Raw genomic sequence first — 25,402 nt, 5'->3', positions numbered from 1 at the left:
GTGATGAACACCTGCTGTTAACAAACAGAATTACTGAAGAAAAGAGAGAAAGGAACTACAGCTCACTTCAGACACAGCCTCACTCAAACCTGACAAGTTATGTTAACTCAAACCGTTTGAGGAAACCGATTGCCTTAAACCGTTTAAGTTGAAAAAACTAACAGTTATGAGTACTCTGAACTTAATTCAGTTGATTTCACTGAAAGAAGATATACATTGCAATTAAGTGATTAACTGAGTGATAATTGAGTTTAGTGATGAACAGCTGCTGTTAACAAACAGAATCACTGAAGAAAAGAGAAACACAAGAACTACTACAACTGACTTCAGACACAGCCTTAGATGAAATCAACTGAAATAAAATACATTAAATCTCTCAAGATCTGATTAAACAACCCCACAAACAGCATCACCAGCTCCACTTATTAATAACCAGACTGACTTTATTTCTGTCAGACGTCTACAGAAGATCTTATTGAGAATGAACTAAGGTTTAGATGTTGATTTATTGTTTCATTTGAAGTAACCATGTTAGAGATCAGTGTTTGCTTTAGTTGGGCTCTTGACCCTTGATTTCTGTCTTAGTATTTTCTCTGGCTGTTATAACTGTGTGTGCTAAAACACATTTGTTGTAATCCAAAAGCCCAGAAGAAATGCCATCAGGTGTTAACCTGTACATAGGTGTAGGTTGTTATACTTTATATTGATGATAAATTATTCATTATTATTCACAATTATTGATCCGTACGTGGAGTCTTAACTCTGATGAAGTAGGTGTAGTGTAATTTGTAGAAGTGGACCTAGTAAAAAAATGACACTAAGAGCCAGTGGTTCTGTGATAATCAGTTAATATAAAAATGACTTTCTAAACATTTTGTACACATACATTTTTCTTCTATGCCAGTAGTAGGTCAAACACAGACATTAATAATTAGAATATGAACCTCTACAATGGTGACAAAAAAAACATGCTGCAATGCATGCTGGGTACTATTGTAGTACAAAACTCATCCATGGCTCCCAGCATGCTCTGCAGCATTTTTTTTATGGTCACCATTGTTGAGGTTCATATTCTGATTATTGTTGGCTGTGTGTGACTGTTTTACACCATAGAAGACCACACTATTTGACAAGTCATTCAGATTAACTGATTATCACAGAACCACTGGCTCTTAGAATCACTTTTACTATAATCAATCAAATTACGCAACACCTATTTCATCAAAGATTAGACTCCGAGCAGTTCAATAATTGATAATAATCATCACCAATATAAAGCATAATAACCTACACCTAGGTACAGGTTAACACCTGATGGCATTTCTTCTGGGCTTTTGAAGTACAACAAAATGTGTTTTAGAAACACACGGTTATAACAGCCAGAGAAAACACTAAGACAGAAGTCAAGGGTCAAGAGCCCAACTAAAGCAAACACTGATCTCTAACACGGTTACTTCAAATGAAACAATAAATCAACATCTAAACCTTAGTTCATTCTCAATAAGATCTTCTGTAGACGTCTGACAGAAATAAAGTCAGTCTGGTTATTAATAAGTGGAGCTGGTGATGCTGTTTGTGGGGTTGTTTAATCAGATCTTGAGAGATTTAATGTATTTTATTTCAGTTGATTTCATCTGAGGCTGTGTCTGAAGTCAGTTGTAGTAGTTCTTGTGTTTCTCTTTTCTTCTGTGATTCTGTTTGTTAACAGCAGCTGTTCATCACTAATTCTCAATCAGCACTTAGTTAATCACTTAATTACTTGAATGCAAAGTTTCAAAACTTACATGGTTTAAATCAAGGCAATCTGTTTACTCAAACGGTTTGAGTTAAGTTAACTTGTCGGGTTTTACAGTGAACAGAAATAGCTATAGAAATATAATGATGATCTGAGAGAAAAGTAGGCGAAATAGAATTTCAAAAAAATCTTCCCCTATTACGTGCTTCAGTATGAAACCGATCAAACCTTGCTCCAGACATATTATTTGAGTTCACTTTCATCCAAGTATACTGTCTAAGCCCAGGAAATGTATCTCTCCACAAATCAACAAAATTATATTGATCAACTATTCTTTTAAGAGTATTCGCCGAAAGGGAATGTGGTTCATTATGATTCCGATCCAATTGCTGATTTAAAGTGCAATTAAAATCACCCCCCAGTATAATAATATTATCCTGGGGACAGTGCGATAATGCATCTGATAGTTTTTCAAAAAAAGTAATACGCTCCCGACCATCATTTGGAGCATATACATTAAACAGGGAAAAAACTTTGTCACCTAAATTAACATCTACTCGTAAAATTCTCCCTGGTATTATCTCAATACTCTTAAAATTACCACCAACCCGGGGTGAAAACAATACTGCAACCCCTGCACTAACATTTGTGCCATGGCTCAAACACACATTACCCTTCCAATCGCTAAGCCATTGTGACTGATTCTGCAAATCTGTATGTGTTTCCTGGAGTAAGATCACATCAGCCTTTTTAAGAATTAAATAATTAAAAAGATCATTTCTTTTAACTATACTACGACAACCATTAATATTTAAAGACCCAATATTAAAAAAGGTCATGACAATAATCACAATGGGGTATAAAGCAACCCACCACATCTACCTTTTAACACTTTTCATAGAATCAGTGTTTTTTCCGATGTGAATTTAGGCTTTGTCTAACTACACTAACAAGTTTTTTAAGCCTCTAGCATTTCGGTTGATCCAGTTCCTCCAACATCGCCTTTCGCATTGCAATAGCACCAGATTCAACAAAAAGTTCCAAATCAGGAAAATATTTTTCCAGCTTGGGTTTTCTCTGATTCTTAGTAGCATCCAGAAAATTGTTCAACTGTTGAAATGTATAAAAAGGAAGCTTTGACTGGGAAATAAAATTCCCTGCAGAATTTCCTTGTGAATTTACATCATACTCTTCACATTCAGAGTCATTCTCAGATAAATCATCAGTTCTCTTTGACAACAGATCTAGGTCTTCATCCTGTGACAAGCTGCTGCTTTGTACCTGTATGTTCTCAATCTCATTTTGATTTCATTGGTATTTTATCACTAACTGCCCCATCAACTTTGAGCTCCTCATCAGCTTTAACACTTCCATGTGTAGAAATGATGGAAGGACTGTCTGTGACTTCAGTATCTTGTGCAAGCACACCAGAGCCCTCTCCACTGTTAAGTAACACAGCGGTTTCATCTTGCTGTATTATATCAGTATTTTCTGCAGTGTTATCTGCCACAACAGTATTCAGCTGATCCACTACAGGATTACTTTCCTTCTCCTTTTCAGCTTCCATATTTACAGGACACGATTGCCTGACATGACCCGGTTTCGAGCAAGTAAAACATTTCATTGAATCAACAGTGATAAAGATCGTATAATCTTTCTCATTCAATGCCAGTTTCACAGCAACCTCCAGATTTTGAAATTCAGGATTTAAAATCATGTACGTTTGACGTCTAAATGACATTATGTGCTTTAATTGTGTGGCTTTTAAACCAAGCGGTATCATTTTAATCGGTCCCATTAACTTGCCATAACGCTCAAGAATGCGCTCAAGTGTATCCTTTGGAATAAACGGAGGAACATTGGTGAGGATAACTTTTTTCAAAGGGTTAGACAGCGGCAAAACCGGAATGAATGCATCTTTCACAGATAATCCACGTTCAACCAAATCATCAACCATAGTCGTTTCCCTCAAAAAAATAACAACTGCCTTATTCATTATCGATGCAGACAAGATGTTTAAAGCACCAACTGTGTTGCTAACAGCAATTAAACAATCTTCTACTGACACGGTTTCATCTGATAAACACTTGCACCCATGGCGTGCAGTAAAAGACGCAAAGCCATCAGAATTAGATCCCATTGCTACTCTCTTTTGCCGACAGAGTCAGCAAATAATTTAAAACAACTGCCGTAGTTTCAATAAGCTCAACCAATACCTAATCTAAAAAGAGAAAAAAGGAAAAAGTTTGAAACTCACTCAAACATGCTGCTCAGTCGCTCATACAATAGTCCCAAACGCTCCACACTTGCGCATGTGTGCACACACACAGAGAGAGAGAGAGTGTGAGAGAGAAGGGGGGAGAGAGAGAGAGAGAGAGAGAGAGAGAGAGAGACAGAGAGAAGGGGGGGGGAGAGAAAGAGTGAGAGAAAGAGAGAAAGAGAGAAAGAGAGAGAGAGAGTCATCAGCTCAGTACCCACATAGCAACATTGTGTCAGCCCAGATCCGGCCCACATCTGGCACCCGTGGAAAGATGATCTGGCCCACATGCAGCGTGGAATGATGGCACTTAGGCGGACCGCTCCTGTTTGCCAGATTTGAGCCACAAGCAGGCCATAGCAATGGCACATGTCAGCCAAGAGTAAAGAAATTAACCATAACTGGACCTTATCTAAGCCACAAAATCTGTGTATATATTAAATATGAAGTAATTTCAGCCTTAATAAGCCTGTTAACAAGCAGAATCACTGAAGGAAAGAAAAGAACAGACAAAGAGATAAGCAGAAACACAAGAACTACAACTGACTTCAGCCACAACCTTAGATTAAATCAATTGAAGATAAAAGAAGACATTAAATCTCTGGAGATCTCACCAGAGGAGGATTAAACAACTCCACAAACTGCATTACCAGCTTCACTTATTACTAACCAGACTGACTTTATTTCTGTTAGACATCTAGACAAGTTTTTATTGAGAATTAACAGAAGTTTGACTTGAATGTGTCACCATAACAGTGATTAGTGTTTCCATTAGTTGGGCTCTTAACTCTTATTCTATGTTTGGTCTTTTTTGGTTGCTGTGATGGTGTATTTGTTAAACACATTTGCTGCATCAAAGGAAGCTAAAGAGAATTGATGTCAGGTGATGGCGGTTATCTGTTGATGATTTTATAATCCTCATGAAATCCTCATTGCTTTTTTTTTTTTTTAAATCTAACAACTGTTTCATTAATATATTCACATCACAAACCATGTGTTTCTGCAGCATGAGATCCAGCAATATTACAACAATCAGTTAGAAGATTTTAACGAGCATGAAAAAGTCAATCTATGATGACACACACAAACATCAACAGTAAGCACATGAATCTCAACAATGGTGACAATCAAATGTACCTTGCTGCAATGCATGCTGGGTACTAGCATAGTACAAAACTCCCAGCATGCATTGCAACATGAATAAATTATGCAGCTGAATTGTCCTATTATTTTGTTTGATTCTAAATATTTGCTTATATTTTTTGCTGTTGTTTTTGTTGTGACTTAGTAGCTTTTCAGTGAAGTTCTGAATTGATCAGTTTATCTAAATACTTTTGATTATCACCATTATTGAAATTCATGTGCTGATTGTTTATATCTGTGTGTGTCAGTAGAGGTTAAGTTTTTTGAGCTCATGTTTATTTAAAGATTTTAACTGATTGTTATAATACTGCTGGATCTCATGCGGCAGAAAGACAGGGTTTGTAATATGAATGTATCATTGGAACAACATAATCGTTTGATTGAAAAAAATATAATTGAACCTGTGTACTTCATGATGATTATAACCCCATCAACAGATAACAGCCGTCACTTGATATAATGTCACTCTAGCTTTCTTTGAAGCTGCAAATGTGTTTAACAAACACACCGTCACAGCGGCCAAAAAAAGACAAAATATATAATAAGAGTTAAGAGCCCAACTAATGAAAACACTAATCACTGTTATGATGAAACACATTAGAGTTAACCCTCTGTTAATTCTCAAATTCTCGCTGACATGTGGCATTGCTATGGCCGGCTTGTGGCTCAATTCTGGCAAACAGGAGCGGTCCGCCCAAGTGCCATCATTCCATGCTGCATGTGGGCCAGATCATCTTTCCACGGAAGCCAGATGTGGGCCGGATCTGGCCCGACACAATGTTGCCATGTGGGTATGAAGCAGTGAAAGTCCACAGCAGTCACTGAGAGATGGCTGTGATGTTGATACCTGGCCGCTGCAGTCGTTTGCAGGACTGTAGATCTGCGGTGCAGCTGTACATCTCCCCTGTTGAGTTTCCTTCTAATGGAGCTCCAACAATGATCCTGAGAAACACAGCAGCACAACCAATCAGACATTCAGGACCATCAGGAAACACATAGCAACCACACAGAACACCCTAGCAACCAGTGTGTGTCTGACTCACTGCTTCCTGTTTCCAAACTTAGTCTGATAAACGCTGTAACCAAAGAAATCTTCCGGCGTGCCGTTAAAGCTCAGTGGATGTTCAGTGTCGATGTTGAAGGTCTCTGAAAGAGACGCTGGAGAAACAAGAGAGAGAATGTTGAGACATCAAGAGATGCTTGTGAGACTTCTTTCTAAATAATTCTTTCTGGTCTTGAGAATGTGGTGTGAGTAACATGAGAGTTCTCTTTATTTATAAGGTACCTTCAGTCAGAATCAAACTCCTGCTGTCTGAGGAGCAGTTGAGCCTCCATGTCAATACTTAGTGCTAGTTTTAAACAGTTACTAGTTTAAGGCAATGGTCCAAAGGCAATGTATTTCATGAAGGGGTAATCCACAATCATATACACAGGTAAATCAGTCCAGACTATAACAACATGGTAAAAATCACAGGCTTATTTCTAATCCAAAAACTAGGGATCAAACAATATATTGATTTGTTGATTATTTACTGATTATTAATATGATTATTTTTATTATTTACTGATATTTTCCCCAATATTTAAACATTTTATCATAATCGGATATCGGTTTTGTAATATCAGATTCACAGATAAACGCCGCCATCTTGTGGGTGTTTTGAGAATTGCGCGCAGGTAGTGATGGCAAGATGAAGCCTCATGAAGCATTAAGATTTTCAGCCAAGTGGTTCACAAACGGATTAATTTCTGGAAACTTAATTTGCTCACAATACCACCTGGTGGCCAACGAGTGTAAAACAAGCAGATATATTACAGACAGAAGTGTAAAGTCCAGGGATCAGAAAGTAAAAGTCCTGCCATATTTTTGTTCCACCCATGAACTCAGCAGCTGATTTCACCAGAGGAGGAACCAAGTCATTCCTTTCAAGTCACAAACTAGTCTCAACAAGTGATGGCAAGATGAAGCCTCATGAAACTTTAAGCTTTTCAGCCAAGTGGTTCACAAAAGGGTTAATTTCTGGAAACTTAATTTGCTCACAATACCACCTGGTGGCTAACAAGTGTAAAACAAGCAGATATATTACAGACAGAGGTGTAAAGTCCAGGTGTCAGAAAGTAAAACTCCTGCCATATTTTTGAACCAAATAATTCCTTTCAAGTCACAAACTAGTCCCAAGTCAATGAGATAATTAAGTGACTAATAAATGATGATTGTGCATTAGTGATAAACATCTGCTGTCATTGAGAATTACAGCGGATCGGATGATTTATTGGTTAAAATGATGCCACCATCATGGAGATCAGTGTTTGCTTTAGTTGGGCTCTTGACCCTTTTAATAATTCTAAATAATTAGCTTTTAAACACTTGCACTTGTGTAACATAGTAAACATTAACACATTGCTGAATTAAAAGCTTGAAATAGCAATTTATATTGCCCTTTTTTTCTTCTAAAACATTGAAATGAACATCATGAAGGTGTCTCTCTTTGGCTTTTTAAATGATGTTCAGCTATTACTGAACTACAAAAAAAATCCTATTAAACAAACATTATTGTAATGCTTAAATATTGGGGGAAGAAAATTGCAAAGGCTCAGGATTTTAGACATGAGCACTTATCATATGATCCTCAACAGTGGTGACAATAATTATTCATGCTACAGTGCATGATGGGAGTTTTCACTATGGTGTTACCCAGAATGCACTTCAACATGAAGCATTTTTTTGATTGTCACCATTGTTGAGATTTATATGCTGGGTAATGATGTCCATGCGTCTTATTAGGACAAGGTTTCAAAAATGTATATTCGTTACATATATTAGATTTCAAATAAATTCATTATAACTATTAAACCAACGGTTCATTTGCAGTTGCACAAGGTAGGTTATTTAAAACTGAACATGTGTTAAATGAAATAAATTGTTTTGGATATAAACAAGCTGATGCCTAATAATAACTTAATCATGTTAAACCAACTAGTAGCAGTTTCCTGCACAGCACATGTACTTTTACAGAGAAATATCTAACACAAGAAGCCAAAGGTCAACAACCCAACTGAAGCTAACACTGATCTCCATGATGGTGGCATCATTTTAACCAATAAAACATCAGCATCTGATCCACTGTAATGCACAATAATGGCAGGTGTTCATCACTAATGCACAATCATCATTTAATTAGTATCTTAATTATCTCATTGACTTGAACTCTTTGAGGACTTGGGATTTGACTTGAGACTAGTTTGTGACTTGAAAGGAACGACTTGGTTCCTCCTCTGGTGAAATCAACTGCTGAGTTCATGAGTGGAACAAAAATATGGCAGGACTTTTACTTTCTGACCCCTGGACTTTACACCTCTGTCTGTAATATATCTGCTTGTTTTACACTGGTTGGCCACCAGGTGGTATTGTGAGCAAATTAAGTTTCCTGAAATTAACCCTTTTGTGAACCACTTGGCTGAAAATCTTAAAGCTTCATGAGTCTTCATCTTGCCATCACTACGCGCAGGATCACCATTGCAGCATGTCTGAGGGTAGACGAGACAACAACAACAGCGTGCAGGTGCTTGACTTGCTGTAGTTAGTAAACTTTATTTAACATAACAGCCACTCATGCACAAATTAGATGCATTACATAAATGCCTGATATGTAGTTTATACAGCTTGGATTCAAGTTAAATAATACACATATACACAGATTCAAGTTAAATAATCCATCAAGTCCTGTCCCAACAAAGACATAACTTTGCTTGATTTAATATGCAGCCACCCAGCTAAAGTTTTTTTGTTCTTAAAATGTTGTAAGAACATTACCATTGTTCTAACAATGTTTTTAGCGGATAGTTTTATGTTTGTTCCCAGAACATTCTCTCAAAAGATAGGATAACATTCTCTAACAGCATTCTAAAAATGTTTATTAATAACATTATTAGAAAATTATCCCCTAACATTCTAATTAAGATTTAAGCAGATGTTTAGATGTTGATGTCTGTTTAAAAGTAATGGTTTGGTTTGATGTCACCATATCAACATCATGACCAAAAACTTTTACTCTTTGGCCCCTGGACTTCCCACCTCTGGTTCTTACAGGGCTTTCAACCAAGGAGGTCCTTCAAAAAATATCAGCAGCAGGCATAGAAGTAACCGACGTCGAGATGTACTGCATTCTGAGTCTATTCCATTGTTTTGGCAAATGAAGTATTTCTTTAACATAGACACCATGTGGATCCTTTGTCCTATGAGCATCACTTTCATGAACACAGTGTCAAGGCTGATAAAAAAAGGTCTATAATGAAACCAGGAGATGAAATGGATTTTCAGGCAAATTGCGCATTTCTATGTTACAGTTAGACATTGTTTTTAAAATGAAAAGGATTTAGTAAATTATGATTTTAATTCAGCGTGTGTGTGTGTTAATATATATATATATATATATATATATATATATATATATATATATATATATATATATATATATATATATATAAAATCATATCTCATTATAGTCAACGATTGTACCCTTTTTGAAGGGTGAATTTTTTACTGTTAAATAAAGGTACAAAATTGTCACCAACGGGTACAAAACTGGTCTCTTAAGGTACAAATCACAAGGGTACAAATTAGGGTACAGCCCCAGTGACAAGCTATTGTACCCCTAAAAGTACAATTATGTACTTTATTTTCTGAGAGTGTAGGACACTGTCTAAGACTTGATGGCTGCTCTGTCAATTCTTCGTCATCAGTTAGGAACCTAGGTGTGCTATTTGATAGCAATCTTTCCTTATAAAGCCAAGTTTCTACTGGAGTATTTGTAAAACTGCATTTTTCCATCTCAAAAATATATCTAAATTACAGCCTATGCTCTCAATGTCAAATGCAGAAATGTTAGTCAATGCATTTATGACCTCAAGGTTAGATTATTGTAATGCTTTATTGGGTGATTGTTCTGCACACTTAGTAAACAAACTACATCTAGTCCAAAATGCAGCAGCAAGAGTTCTTACTAGAACCAGGAAGTATGACCATATTAGCCCGGTCCTGTCAACACTGCACTGGCTCCTTATCAAACATCGTATAGATTTTAAAATATTGGTTATTACTTATAAAGCCCAGAATGGTTTAGCACCTCAGTATTTGAATGAGCTCTTGTTACATTATAGTAATTATAGTAATCTGCGGTTGACACACTGTTTTCATAATTAAAGTTGTTCTGTTGCTTTGATGCAATCTTTTTTGTTTAAAGCGATATATAAATAAAGGTGACTTGACTTGACAAATTCTAACCCTCTCATAATAGTCTCTTTAAAACTTTAGAAGAGATCTTATCATCATCATCATCATCATCATCATCATCACACACACTGTAAAACCAGTAAAACTACTAAGTCAGTGGGAGTAGTTCTTGTGTTTCTCTTTTCTTCAGTGATTCTGTTTGTTAACAGCAACTTTTCATCACTAATGCTCAATCAGCACTTAATTAATCACTTATTTACTTAATTGCAAAGTTTTAAAACTTACATAGTTTAAATCAAGGCAATCTGTTTACTGAAACGGTTTGAGTTAAGTTACTTGTCAGGTTTTACAGTGCACTGTGCTCAGACTTTTCTCCTACACTTTTATCTCACATTTGTCTTCTTTTTATTTCAGAGGTGATCTCAACAACTTTACAAAGTGTGCACCAAGTAAAATGTCTCAATATGAGCTCAAATATTTCTATCAAATATTATGTGTTAATAATCAAATCAGTTGAGTCATTAGACATTTATGTGACTTGAAGAATTATGTGAGTCAGTTTTGATAAAGTCATTGGGTACATTACTGTTTCCAACAACAAATGTTGTGCACTGTAACCTGTACAGCTCTATTCTCTTACTGTGTCAACAATTAAGACTAATGTAAACTTATTTCTGCAAAATTTCACTCTTAATATAACCTTAAACTCTGAATTTATGCACAGCAAAAAATCTGAGTGAAATTAACTCTGCTGGGAGTACATGTGAGACCACACTCAAGAGTGTGAAAGTGTTAAAATAGGAGTGTTAAATTAACACTGAAGCTGAGTTAAAGTTAATGAGATAATTAAGTGATTAATTGAGGGATGATTGGCCATTATTGACTAGACCTGATGTTAACATGCATAATCAACAAAGACGAAAATCACTATTTTAATGCTGTCACCATTATAGTGGTCAGTGTTTGCTTTAGTTGGGCTCTTGACCCCTAAAATGTTAACGCCAGGTTTTAATTGGCTGTTTTAACGGAGTTATAAAACTGATGGACAAGCAAAGTCTATTGTTATCCCTGAATTACTGAGTTAAAGTTACATTGTTGATAATTGCAGCCCTATGATTCTTCAACAAAGTATTTCCAGCATTTTAAATACAATCTGAGAAATTTCTTAAAAGTTGCAAACATCAAGAATCAACCTGTGAATCTCAACAATGGTGAAAATCCAAAAAGCAAGTTGCAGTGCATTCTGGGTGCCACCTAACAAAATTCATCCATGGCTCCCATGATGCATTGCGGCATGAATAAATTATTAGCTGAATTGTTTCAGTAATTTCCTTTATTCTTACTAATCTATTTTTGTTTTTTATGTTACTTTTAGTAGTTTGTTTTCTAATGTTTAGAATTCTTCTGTTTTTCTGAATATGTTGTTTGTCACCGTTGTTGAGATTCCTACACTAATTTTTGATGTATGTGTGTGTCTAATACAAGCTTTTTTTTATTATCAGAACAATTTTCAAGAAATCCTTTTAATTAACGGGAACAGTACAATCACAGGATTGTTATAATCAATGAGGTCAATCAAATCTGTTTAGGCTTTAATTGAGCTGGGTGCTTAAGGTCAAATGCCCATATTTAGATTTTTTTTCTTGTCTGTTCATTACTATTTGTAACAGCCAAACCAAATCTGACTTTAAAAATGTAAGGCTCAAGAACCCAACTAAAGCAAACACTGACCACTATAATGGTGACATAAAAATAGTGATTTTCATCTTTGTTGATTCTTCATGTTAACATCAGGTCTCGTCAATAATGGTCAATCAAAGTTTGGTGTTTTATAAGAAACTGTTGTTTTTGGCTGTTCTGGTTCTCAGTGTCTGGAAGTCGTTCAAAGAGGAAATGCTATGCTTGTGAGGCAACCCTGACCCCTTTTCTTATTCTGGGTGTGTTCAGTTCCTGAAGGGCGAGCAGGAGCAACAATACTCGGAAACCCTTTAGAGAACACAAATTCACTAATAATTAATGAATGTATGTTCAGTGTTCCCTAAACTTAAGCCTTAGCCGATACTTTCTCAGCAGTCTGGACTGTCTTTTGTAGTTTTCTGACATCTGATTGGATTGCTGAGCCAAACAAACAAGCCTAGAAATTCATTCTAGTTTTGGAGAATCAGTCAGTCTGTCTCTACTTAGACATGTGCACAAACAGAAATCAGCATCATTCATCTGCAGTCTGATATTAAACTAATGAAACAATCACAACCATCAAAATGCTGCAGCATCAAGAGAAGAGCATTATGTGTGAGTGTCTGTGTGCGTGCATGCGTGTGTGTGTGTGTGTGTGTGTGTGTGTGTGTATGTGAGAGAGAGACCCAGCGAGTGAATAAACGTTTTCAGTTTCGATATCTCTCAGAACAGAACAGAACAGAACAGAGTTCCATCAGTGAATATGAGAGCTAGAATCTCTCCCGCTACAGTGAACAGTGTAATAACAGAATTGCTGCATTCCCCTAACAAAGACTGGGACGCGCAGTGTTTGTATGACACTGATCACAGTCAGGAATCAGGATAACAACACACAGCAGCATTACAAAACTGTTCCTTTCTCACGAGAACGAGCTCTGGCTCCAGATCACGAGCCATGCAGCTCTGAGTTATTGAAACCATAACTTACACACACACACACACACACAGCTGAGCCCTGCTTCAACTTAATGTAAATGTAAGAAAACATCTAAATGAACACAAATTGTTTTACATAAATTTATCATGACATAACACAAACACAAACATCAACTAAGAAACTTAAACATTTCTTAATAATGGATGATTTGTATCTTATGAAGAAATATCTCACCCCAAATGAAGATAATCCAGATGTGTCTCTCCATTCTGCTGCTGCTGGTCTGTATGTGATGAGATTGCTCAGATTCCTCAGAGCTTCAGGTCAGTGCCAGAACCCCTCCTTCATGGTTTTCAGTGGTGTATAGAGTGGTGTATAAAGTCATACTGAAGTAAAAGTAGAAATATCTCACCAGAAAATTACTTTGGTAGAAGTTGAAGTCATCGTTTGGAATATAACTTGAGTAAACGTCTTGAAGTATGCAATATTTATTGTACACAAGTACCAAAAGTATTGTTTAAAGGTGCCCTAGAATTTGAAATTGAATTTATCTTTGCATAGCTAGTTAAATAACAAGAGTCCAGTACATGGACATGACATACAATGAGTCTCAAACACCATAGTTTTCTCCTTCTTATTTAAATCTCGTTTTTGAAAAACATCTCTGAAAAATAGGCGAATTTATATATAACACTGACTGGAACGTAACAGTCGGGATCATTAATATGTACGCCTCCAAATATTTGCATATGCCAGCCCATGTTCAAGGCCAGGCGGAACTGCGCAGCTGAATCATCAGAAGTTTCTGCAAGTGAAGAAACAAGTGAGGATCATAGAGAAAATGGCAGATAATGGATATAAATTTTATGTTCCAGGCTGTGCAGGGTATGTGAGCATGGCAGTAGCCAGCTTTATTTTTCATGTTCGAAAATAAAATGTGTTCTCTGATTGACTTATTGGCTGCTAGACTCCTCATATGAATGTCTGCATGTACAGTAGGTGGACTGCGGTGCCGCGGCGGTAACTGTAATTCAGTCGCGTGTTCAAATCATTTGTGAAACTACCACCAGGTGGAGCAAAGGCACGGATTGCGAAATGAATGTAATTGTAAAATGAGATAACTTCTAATAGCGACTTACAGATGAAGACAGTGGAAGCAATCAAAAACAACAAAAAGAGCAATAATATATAAGTGCTATAACAAGTCTCTAGGTTAACACAGTAAATATAGCATGGGATTTTAAATAATATAATAACTAAAAAGAAAACAGATAAAAATAAAAAAGAATAGAGCAACACTGTATAAAATTGTGCCGTTAAATAACAGTAATTTTCTGGCAGCAGGGGTGCCAGTAAAGTACTGTTAATTTACAGCTCTCAACCATTAATTTACAGTTTTTATTTTTTTTTACAGTATTTCACTGTAAATTCTACCATGAAAATTAACTCCACTCCCACTGCTTCAAACAGTTCGAGTTTTTAAAACTAGAATTCCTACGATGTTATTACTATGAACCAGAGGTGGGAGTTTCAAGTCACAAGCAAGTCTTCAAGTCATATCCAAGTCCTCAAAGGGTTAAAGTTAATGAGATGATTAAGTGATTAATTAAATGATGATTGTACGTTAGTGATGAACATCTGCTGTTAACAATCAACATCACTGAAGTAAAGAGAAACACAAGAACTACAACTAAATTTAGCCACAGCCTTCAACTGAAAAAAAAACACTATGCCACCATAATTTTGGTCAAGGTTTGCTTTAGGTAGTCTCTTGACCCTTTTACTGATTCAAAGCAATTTGATTCAAAACAATTGCAAAAATTGTTTTTGCAACAAACATGTATGCATTGCTGAATCAAACATTGCAGTAACAGATGATCTTATGCTTTTTCTGCTTATAACTCATGGTGACTGAACATCAAGAAATAGTATTTATCTTTAGATTGTTGACTGGCTTTCAGCTATTACTGAACTGAAGTAAAAAAAAAAAATACCCTCACAATACTTCAATGTTGAAAGACAAAAGTGAAAACTGTCAGTTCAGGCTTTTAGACATGCACACTTATCACACGATCCTCAACAGTGGTAACAGTACTGCAGTGCATGACGGGAGTTTTTACTATGGTTTTACCCAGCATGCAACATTTTGTTGATTGTCACCACTGTTAAGAGTCATATGCTGGTTCTTTATGTCTTTGTGTGTCTACAGTGTAGTGGAGTTCAAATTTTGTATGCACTTAATAAACTTAAAATTCACTCACTGTAATTTTTTTGCATGCTGTAGTTTTTTCTGGGTTGATTATGGAAAACTAAAATAAAACGAATGTTAATTTGATTGTAAACAGACCAGGTCACAATTACTAGCTTATCACACACAGACAGTTATTATCTACTCTCTGATTTACAGCACCTCATGAAATGCTACAAAAAGAGATCTAATGCAACAGTCAAGGGTCAAGAGCCCAACTAAAGCAAACACTGATCTCCATTATGATTGCATCATTTTAACCAATAAAACATCAACATCTGATGCTCTGTAGTTCTCAATAACAGCAGGTGTTCATCACTAATGCACAATCATCATTTAAGTGGTCAAATAATTATCTTATTAACTTTAACCCTTTGAGGACTTAGAATATGACTTGAAGACTTGCTTGTGACATGAAAGTCCCAACCCTGGTAATAGCTGAGTGTCAGTCAACAATCTAAAGATAAAGACTATTTCATGATGTTCAGTCATCATGAGTTATAAGCAGAAAAAGCATAAGATCATCTGTTACTGCAAGGTTTTATTCAGCAATGCATACATGTTTGTTGTGAAAAAAATATTGCAATTGTTTTGAATCAAATTGCTCTGAATTAGTAAAATGGTCAAGATACTACCTAAAGCAAACCTTGACCACAATTATGGTGGCATAGTGTTTTTTTTTTCAGTTGAAGGCTGTGGCTAAATTCATTGGTAGTTCTTGTGTTTTTCTTTACTTCAGTGGTGTTGATTGTTAACAGCAGGTGTTCATCACTAATGTACAATCATCATTTAATTAGTCACTTAATTATCTCATTAACTTTAACCCTTTGAGGACTTGGATGTGACTTGAAGACTTGCTTGTGACTTGAAACTCCCACCCCTGCTATGAACTTATTTCATTTGAGTCCACTGAAAAGGAATATTTCTTAGTATAAAACTGCAAACACTTAATGTGTAATAGTAAAGTAACTAAATGCATGACTTTTACTCAAATCACTTCAATTCATTGTCAGCTATAGCACACATGTATGTGCTGAAATACTTGACACAGAGATCATCACTATATCAGTAACTCCACATTTACTATCTTTATATAAAGCAGCAGAAGATCATTGTTTGTGTCTCATCATTGACTGAAGCACAGACTCTACTCTCCAGCACAATGGTGAACCACAAAACTACATTAAACCAACATATCTCTCTTGTGCAAACACACATTAATACAGCTGAGTTCAGTATTGACTCTCTTTATTACTGTATGACTTTGCATAACTTTTTTTTCTATGGATTTTCACAAATATTTTAGTCAAATTAACTTTTTTTCATTTGGTAAATCAGACTTTTACGTTTTAAAGTATATTACTGTTTTTTTTTCCTTGACAACAATAAACTGTAGAAAAACACTTTTTTGCTGGCAACCATTAATTAACAGCAACAAATTGTAGAAAACAGTTATTTACTGGCAGCAGGGGTGCTTAATTACAGTTAAATACAAATTAATTACAGTTTATTACTATTAAATAATGTTTCATGCTGTTTTTTCTTCATCTTAAATCTTTAACCCTTTAAACCCCACAACAAAATCCTCAGTTTTGAATGAACACTTATAATGTGTGCACACTACAGAGTGTTAGAGTTACACTGAATCAGTGAAGTTAATGAGAAAATTCTGTGATTAATTGATGAATGAGCATTAGTGATGAACACCTGCTATTAACAAACAGAATCACCGAAGGAAAGAGAAACACAATAACTACAACTGACTTCAGCCAAAGAAATCAACTGAAATAAAAGAATTCATCAAATCTCTCAAGATCTGATTAAACAACTCCTAAAACAGCTTCACCAGATTCACATTACTAACCAGACTGACTTTATTTCCGTCAGATGTCTACAGAAGATCTTAATGAGAGTTACAGAGGTTTAGGTGTTTGTTTAATTTAGTTGGGCTCTTGAACAGTGACTTTTCAAAACTAAGTTTTTTTTTACATACTGTAACAATGTGTCTTTGGAACTTATTATAGCAAAAAAGTCAGCTGCAAAGAAAACCTGGTATTGTTGTACAAACAAACATTCTCTTATTTCTTATGCAATCCTTTGTCCCTTCTCTTATTGAATGTTGTTAACACAGCAAAAGAACACTGCTGAGCCATAAGTTATGAAAGACTTAAGAAAATATCACCCATTTAAAAAAAAAAAAAAAAAAACTATTTTGAAATTTAGACAGACACATCAAGAATCAGCGTATAAATCACAACAATGGTGACGATCCACAAAATAAATAAACAGATCAGTTCTGCACATCACAAAACATGCTTCTAAAACTGAAGACAAAAGCAAAAATATAAGCACATGAGAATTCAAGAAAATAAGTAACAATTCAGGGACATAATTTATTCATGCTTCGATGCATGCTGGGATTCATTGATGATGCATTGCATCGTGAACCTTTTGATTGTCACCATTGTTGAGATTCATATGCTGATTGTTGATGTCTCTCTTTAAGTGTTGCCTTTGAGAGTAGATCAAAATATTTAAAACCTAAACTGTTCTCATATCCACATGTTGTGCTTATCACATTACAGTTTAATCTTATGAAAAAGCTGTGTGTTGATTGTTTAAATCTTCAGTTGACATAATCTAAGGCTGTGGCTGAAGTCGTTTGAAGTTCCTGTGTGTCTTGTTTCAGTGATTCTGCTCGTTAACAGCAGCTGTTCATCAGTGTCTGAATTCACTCATTAGTTTTCATTCTCCCTGTCAGGTGGACTATATTAGTAAACTCATGTAGGAAAAGTGAATGAGGGTGTAGGGTGTGATTTGAAACACAGTCGCTGAGTGTCGACTTTGAACGTTGTTCATAGCCTGCTGCTATATATTGTAAATTAACAACGATAAAAGTCGACACTCAGAGGCTGTGTTTCAAATCACACCCTACACCCTCATTCACTATTCCAAAATGAGTCTACTAATATAGTTCACCTGAGAGAGAGTCATACACTGATAATGAGAGTAAATACGGAACTCGTTTTGGCCAATAATGCAATCAGACTTCGAGAAATTCAAGCCCATATTGTCAATGATCACCTAATTTTCAATAATGTCCAACAGGTCTCTCTGTCAACAATAGCCCGTATCCTTAAAAACATCAAGTTCTGATGAAACAACTGTATAAAGTTCCATTTGAAAGAAATTCAGACAGGGTGAAAGTCCTGCGGCGTGAATATGTGGTGGTACGTTTTGTTCACTGACTGTAGTATTGTGTACTGCACACATAACCTTTTTACTGTACATGTAATTTTATTGTATAGCAGACCCACAGTATACTGATCTACACAATGTGATCTTTTGCTGTATTCCAGAGAGTTTTGCAAATGGATGCGGAAGAAGTCCCGCATGAGTTTATTTACATTGATGAGGCTGGATTTAACCTGACAACAGTACGAAGAAGGGGAAGAAACCTCATCGACCACAGGGCTATTGTCAATGTACCAGCCCAGCAGGCACAGGATGCAGACTCCAAAGTCGGCTAGACGTTGGATTTTGGTTGAAAATGAAAATCTGGTTGACGTCTAAATCCAACGACTGTTTGACGTCAAGCTCCAACATTGGGCAAATGCTGAATGTCGGCTGGAATAAACACCCCCCCCCCCCAAAAAAACAACATAAAAAACGGTTAAATGCATGGCACTACACGTATTACCAACTTGACTTATTACTAACCAGTTTGACTTTATTTCTGCCAGACGTCTACAGAAGTTCTTTTTGAGAATTAACAGAGGTTTATATGTTGATGTTTTATTTGAAAATGTTTGATCACCATTATTGTGATCAGTGTTTGCTTTAGTTGGGTAGTTTGACTCTTGGCTTAGTAAGTTATTGGTTCCTGTAATAGTGTTTACCAAACACATAATTTATTATAAAAGGGCCATAAGAAAAGAAAAAATATTGATGTAAACTAATTTTCTCACCGTTGATCTAAAGTGGTTGTTTATTATTAATGAACAATATTCAAGAAACAATACTTTTTTCCATCAGATCAGACATTTAGAATTTTCATTTTTAAATACTTTTAGGAGTAAAATCTTTTGATACACATAGACATCAATAATCAGTATATGAATCTCAACAATGGTGACATGCTTCATGCAGCAATGCATGCTGGGAGCCACCAAAGTATAAAACACATGGCTCCCAGCATGCATTGCTGCATGAAGCATGTCACCATTGTTGAGATTCATATGCTGATTGTTGATGTCTGTGTGTGTCAGCGTAGGTTAAGTCTTTTGAGCTCATGTTTGTTAAAAGATTTTAACTGATTGTTGTAATACTGCTGGATCTCATGTGGCAGAAACAGAGGGTTTGTAATATGAATGTACTAACGGACTAACATAACTGTTAGATTAAAAAAACATCAGTGAATCAGGTTATTTCATGATGATTATAAAACCATTTACAGATAATCACCTGATCTCATGTCACTTTAGCTGTCTTTGATGCTGCAAATGTGCTCGGCAAACAAACTGTCACAGCAGCCAAAAAGGCAAAAGATATAATAATTGTTAAGAGCCCAACTAATGGAAACAATAACCACTTTTTTGGTGTTTAACTGTTAAGCTATTATGGAAATTAAACACATTAGATTTAAACCCCTGTTAATTTTAAGAGCTTTTGTAGACGTTTGACAGAAATAAAGTCAGTCTGGTTAGTAATAAGTGAAGTTGGTAAATGCTGTTTGTGGAGTTTGTTTAATCCTCCTCTGAGATATTTAATGTGCTGCCATGCATTTCACCCTTTGTTGCAGTGTGGTGCTTATTCCAACCAAAATTCAACGTCTGTCTGATGTCAGAGTTTGACGTCAAACAAAGTTGGGTTTAGACGTCAACCCGACTTTCATTTTCAACCAAAATATGACTTCTGACTGACGTTGGATTAGTTGGAGTCCAACGTCTTCCTGACGTCACATTGATGTACTGTGCCTGCTGGGAGGGCACCGTGGGGGTAACATTACCCTTTGTGCTGCCATTACACAGAATGGGGTCCTCCACCGCCATGCCAACTTGGGTCCTTACAACACTGAACTCATTCTTACATTTTTAGATAGATTACACCATATCATCACAGCAGCAAACCAAAGGGACCTGATGCAATACATGACAATGTCGTCTGGGACAATGTAGCTTTCCATCATTCTAACCTGGTCCAAAACTGGTTTCAACAACACCCACAATTTACAGTTCAATACCTACCGCTATAGTCCCCCTTCCTGAACCCCATCGAGGAGTTCTTCTCAACATGGCGGTGGAAGGTTAATGATCTCCGGCCCTATGTCCAGATGCCCCTCATTCAAGCTATGGAGAAAGCATGTGATCAAATTGAACCAGCATCCATAGAAGGGTGGATTCATCACTCGAAATGATTCTTCTCACGTTGCCTTGCAAATGAAAATATGGCCTGTGATGTTGACGAGGCCCTGTGGCCAGATCCAGCTAGGCGGAGAGATGTTTTTTTTTTTTCTCGGTACTGAACTGGATATGTAATTTATGTTACAGTATTACTTTAAGCTTAGAGTACAATGGTATGTTCAGTAATACTGTAATATATGAAAACTGGAAAATGTTTTATGAATGTTTTGTTGAAATGTTCAGTCTTGACTGACTAAAAAAAAAAAAACTAATATTTTCATCAGTCTGCACAACTGGTGTAATGTGGTGTTGGTTAATTTATTTTTACACTTTCTGTGTAAATGCTAAAAGTGTTTTAGGTTGAGCACTGGAGTATTTAACATTCAAACAGAGTCAGACCATATGATGGTTGTGTTTATGTTATGACAACAAAATAAGGTTTTTATAAGACATTGTATAGTTTTGACAAAAGTGTTTCATTTTGCAAATTATCTGAGGTGTTGTGCTACTTTGGTGTAGTGTTGTGCTAATTGTGTGAAGGGGTTTGAAAAACAGGGCCCTATTTTCAAAATTATGCTTAAGCAATTGAAAAAAACTGTAATGTGTTTTTGAACAAGAAAGATCTGTTAATATAGTTTTGTGGTTCACCATTGTGCAGGAGAGTAGAGCCTGTGCTTCAGTCAATGATCCCAGCAGGCACAGTACATCAATGTGACGTCAGGAAGATGTTGGACTCCAACTAATTCAACATCAATCAGACGTCATATTTAGGTTGAACACAAAAGCCGGGTTGACGTCTAAACCCAACTTTGTTTGACGTCAAACTCTGACATCAGACAGACGTTGAATTTTGGTTGGAATAAACACCACACTGCAACAATGGGTGAAATGCATGGCAGCACATTAAATATCTTGAGATCTCAGCAGAGGAGAATTAAACAAACTCCACAAACAGCATTACCAACTTCACTTATTACTAACCAGACTGGCTTTATTTCTGTCAAACGTCTACAAAAGCTCTTAAAATTGACAGTGGTTTAAATCTAATGTGTTTAATTTCCATAATAGCGTAACAGTAAAACACCATAACAGTGATTAGTGTTTTCCATTAGTTGGGCTCTTAACAATTATTATATCTTTTGGCTTTTCTGGCTGCAGTGACAGTTTGTTTGTCGAGCACATTTGCAGCATCAAAGTTAGCTAAAGTGACATGAGATCAGGTGATTGTCTGTAAATGGTTTTATAATCATCATGAAATAACCCTTCACTGATGTTTTTTTTAATCTAAAAGTTATGTTGGTCCTTTAGTACATTCATATTACAAACCCTGTGTTTCTGCCACTTGAGATCCAGCAGTACTACAACAATCAGTTAAAATCTTTTAACAAACATGATCTCAAAAAACTTAACCTACGCTGACACACACAGACATCAACAATCAGCATATGAATCTCAACAATGGTGACATGCTTCATGCAGCAATGCATGCTGGGAGCCATGTGTTTTATACTATGGTGGCTCCAAGCATGCATTGCTGCATGAAGCATGTCACCATTGTTGAGATTCATATGCTGATTGTGAGATTTGATTTTACTCCCAAAAGTATTTAAAAATGAAAATTTTGCATGTCTGATCTGATGGAAGAAAGTATTGTTTCTTGAATATTGTTAGTTAATAATTAATAACCACTTTAGATCAATGATGAGAAAAATAGTTTACCTCATTTTTTCTTTTCTTGCGGCCCCTTTTATAATAAATTATGTGTTTTGGTTAACACTATTACAGGAACCAAAAACTTACTAAGCCAAGAGTCAAACTACCCATCTAAAGCAAACACTGATCACAATAATGGTGATCAAACATTTTCAAATAAAACATCAACATATAAACCTCTGTTAATTTTCAAAATAACTTCTGTAGACGTCTGACAGAAATAAAGTCAAACTGGTTATTAATAAGTGAAGCTGGTAATATGTGTAGTGCCATGCATTTAACCGTTTTTAATGTTTTTAATGTTTTTTTGGGGGGGTGTTTATTCCAGCCGACATTCAGCATCTGCCCAATGTTGGAGCTTGACGTGAAACAGTCGTTGGATTTAGACGTCAACCCGATTTTCATTTTCAACCAAAATCCAACGTCTAGCCGACGTTTGAGTCTACATCCTGTGCCTGCTGGGATGAGCCACAAATGCTGATTTTCTGCTTCTTTATATAAAGACAGTAAATGTGGAGCTGCTGATATATTGGTGATTTCTGTGTTAAGTATTTTAGCACATACATGTGTGCTATAGCTGACAATGAACTGCAGCGATTTGAGTAAAAGTGATTATTTTAGCTATTTTACTAATTCACATTAAGTGTTTGCAGTTTTATATTAAGGAAATATTTCTTCTCAGTTGACTCAAATGAAACAAGTTCATAGTGCTAACATCGTATGAATGCTAGTTTTTAAACTCGAACTGTTTAAAATAGTGGAAGTTGAGTTAATTTCCATGGTAGAATTTATGGTAAAATACTGTAAAAAAAAATTAAGAGTGGTAAAATAATGGTTGAGAGCTGTAAATTAACAGTACTTTACTGGCAACCCTTACTATTTCATGTATATCAGATTGTATATCAGATTAGATGTAAGGGTGAACTCGTGAACCACCTTTTCCTGAACACTGAAGTCTTGCCAGACTCAAACTGGAGCAATGCTTTACATTTCCGATCATGGGAGGATAACATGAAGTGACCTACAGTTAACTACACTGAATGAGCCCACATATCCACATATCCATATCCATATAAAGATTTTGTGCACAAAGTGATAAGAGCCAACATTATTTTAACACATTATTTTATTATTTAAATTACAGTATTTTAACTGAACCACTTTTTTGTCATCTTTACTCAGGAAAAAAACTAAAATTCTGTCACAAGCTGTAAGAATTATTCACCTACATATTCATTCAATTAATACACACAACATGTGTAACCAACCCAGATTTCAGTCTCATCATGGTACAGGTTTTGTAGGCCAGGACTGGATTTACATATCTGAAAACATCAGGTATCATTGTTCAACAGCATTTTGTTGTGTTTCCTTTACACGGTGACAAAACATAAAAATATTTGCCTAGCTATGATGGCTGATAAAGTAGTGCAGCACTGTTTGTGTAGTGCGGTTCACATGCTGTCAAAGAATGATATTACATTTTCAATAAACCCATCAGCTGTTTCATTCAGACCACTGCGGAAATCAACCAATATTTTATACGCAGCAGCAAACAAACAGCTGTAAATGTGAACCAATATATTAGCCACGAGAATCTAAAGTGACTTCTAAAAATCCAAGCAACTAGAACCCTAAGATATATTCATGTGTTTTACATTTATATAATAATTGATACATTTGACCTATCCCACTATTTTTTTTTTTATAAAAGCTGACAACTGATGCTTATCTTCTTCTCTTTTTTTCTTTTTGTTTTGTGAAACCTGCAACATCTGAACTGTAAATCATTTCATTTTAAGATTTAATATGTTACCACAGACATTACATTACCTTTCTCATAGTCTTCATCTTATTTGTGTAGCTCTTAAAAAAGGTCAGAAATTAGTTTGAAACTCTTTTTCCAGCGTAATTCTTGTGCAAAGTTTGCAAACTGCATGTGTGATATCCATATACTCACCTTTTGAAATATTTCTGTGACGGTTTTTTTTTCATCACTCAACTCAAATCTTTTCTTACAAAATGAAAGTGTATCATTTCAGGTGATAATACAACAAAGTAAGCAATTGAATAAATGAGTAAATAAGCAAATGAATGATGCAGCATATGCGATATTATCGTGTGTCTCATATGCTGATGACAAGACGATAAGACTGTGGAGCACATCGCTCAAGGTTACTGTACAATTACTTTTGTACACATGTTGTGTTCCTTTGGTGAAGAGTAGTGATAAAGCTCACCAGAAAACACTGTTCTGATTAGAACAAATATAATTTCCCATTAAAAATTTTACTGTTTGCTATATGCTTCTTTCTTTATGGGCTTGGCAAAGAGAAATATGAAGTCCATCAAATCACTGGAACGCACATCTGTTTTAAAAAATGGTGCAGAATCTTTCCCACAATCCAGGTAGTTTCTCTGAGTTGTTTTGTGCAGGCGTGTGGTCATTAAACTGGATTATAGACTCTTTTGATGAATCACTGGATGACACACTGACCGCTGTGAAATCTCTAGTTTGGGGTCTGACAGGCTGTGTGTGTGTGTATAATAATCCATCTTCCTCAGAAAGTCCTCTAAACTCATCCTCCTGATGATCATGAGAAGGCCTCTGGAGATCCGGTGAGTGGCGTCTGGGTCGTAGTTGTTTGATCGGTCATGTTGAGTCACGTAAACTTCATGAAACCAGTCCTGGTCAAGACTGACGATGATGCGGTCCTTGTTGCTGTTGTGCTCGTCAGTATATCTGTCTTCTAAGACGTAATCAGGAAGATCTTCAGCTTCTGGATATTTTTCAAAGTTTAGGTCAAGAAACTCATCAAGAAACTTTTTCCCATAGCATCTGTTATTAAAATGGTGAAAACCAAATTCTCCATTGGCTGGGTTACATTCAGAGAGCATGTTATTGTCTTCATCAAAAGAAACGCATTCATTGGCAAACCAGTAGAGGAGTCTGAGTCCATGTCTGGGCTGGGGTCGACCAAACCCAGACTCTCTCAGCTGGGCTAATTCATTTAATGTTCCCACCATGATCCTGTACCTTCAGAAGAAAAATTAATA

At 35.9% G+C, this 25,402-nt stretch overlaps 2 protein-coding genes across 2 annotated transcripts in view; both read right to left on the bottom strand.

The window, feature by feature from the left end:
* The window catches only part of LOC132144334 (integrin alpha-L-like), a 95,432-nt gene extending 75,151 nt beyond the window's left edge, over nt 1-20,281 (bottom strand). The window contains exons 1-4 of the mRNA XM_059555110.1: nt 20,192-20,281; nt 13,217-13,265; nt 6,179-6,293; nt 5,983-6,077 (exon numbers count right to left, since the gene is read on the bottom strand). Of these exons, the coding sequence (XP_059411093.1) occupies nt 5,983-6,077; nt 6,179-6,293; nt 13,217-13,265; nt 20,192-20,281 (349 nt within the window). The remainder of the gene's footprint in view (nt 1-5,982; nt 6,078-6,178; nt 6,294-13,216; nt 13,266-20,191) is intronic.
* A 3,888-nt stretch (nt 20,282-24,169) lies between these two features.
* LOC132144227 (uncharacterized) overlaps nt 24,170-25,402 on the bottom strand; it is a 40,181-nt gene continuing 38,948 nt past the window's right edge. Inside the window, exon 2 of the mRNA XM_059555016.1 lies at nt 24,170-25,382. Coding sequence (XP_059410999.1) covers nt 24,803-25,372 — 570 coding nt within the window. The 5' untranslated portion in view covers nt 25,373-25,382 and the 3' untranslated portion in view covers nt 24,170-24,802. The remainder of the gene's footprint in view (nt 25,383-25,402) is intronic.

Source organism: Carassius carassius, chromosome 7 (genome assembly GCF_963082965.1).
Source record: "Carassius carassius chromosome 7, fCarCar2.1, whole genome shotgun sequence".
Taxonomy (NCBI): Eukaryota; Metazoa; Chordata; class Actinopteri; order Cypriniformes; family Cyprinidae; genus Carassius; species Carassius carassius.
This window is presented reverse-complemented; position numbering and strand designations above follow the sequence as displayed.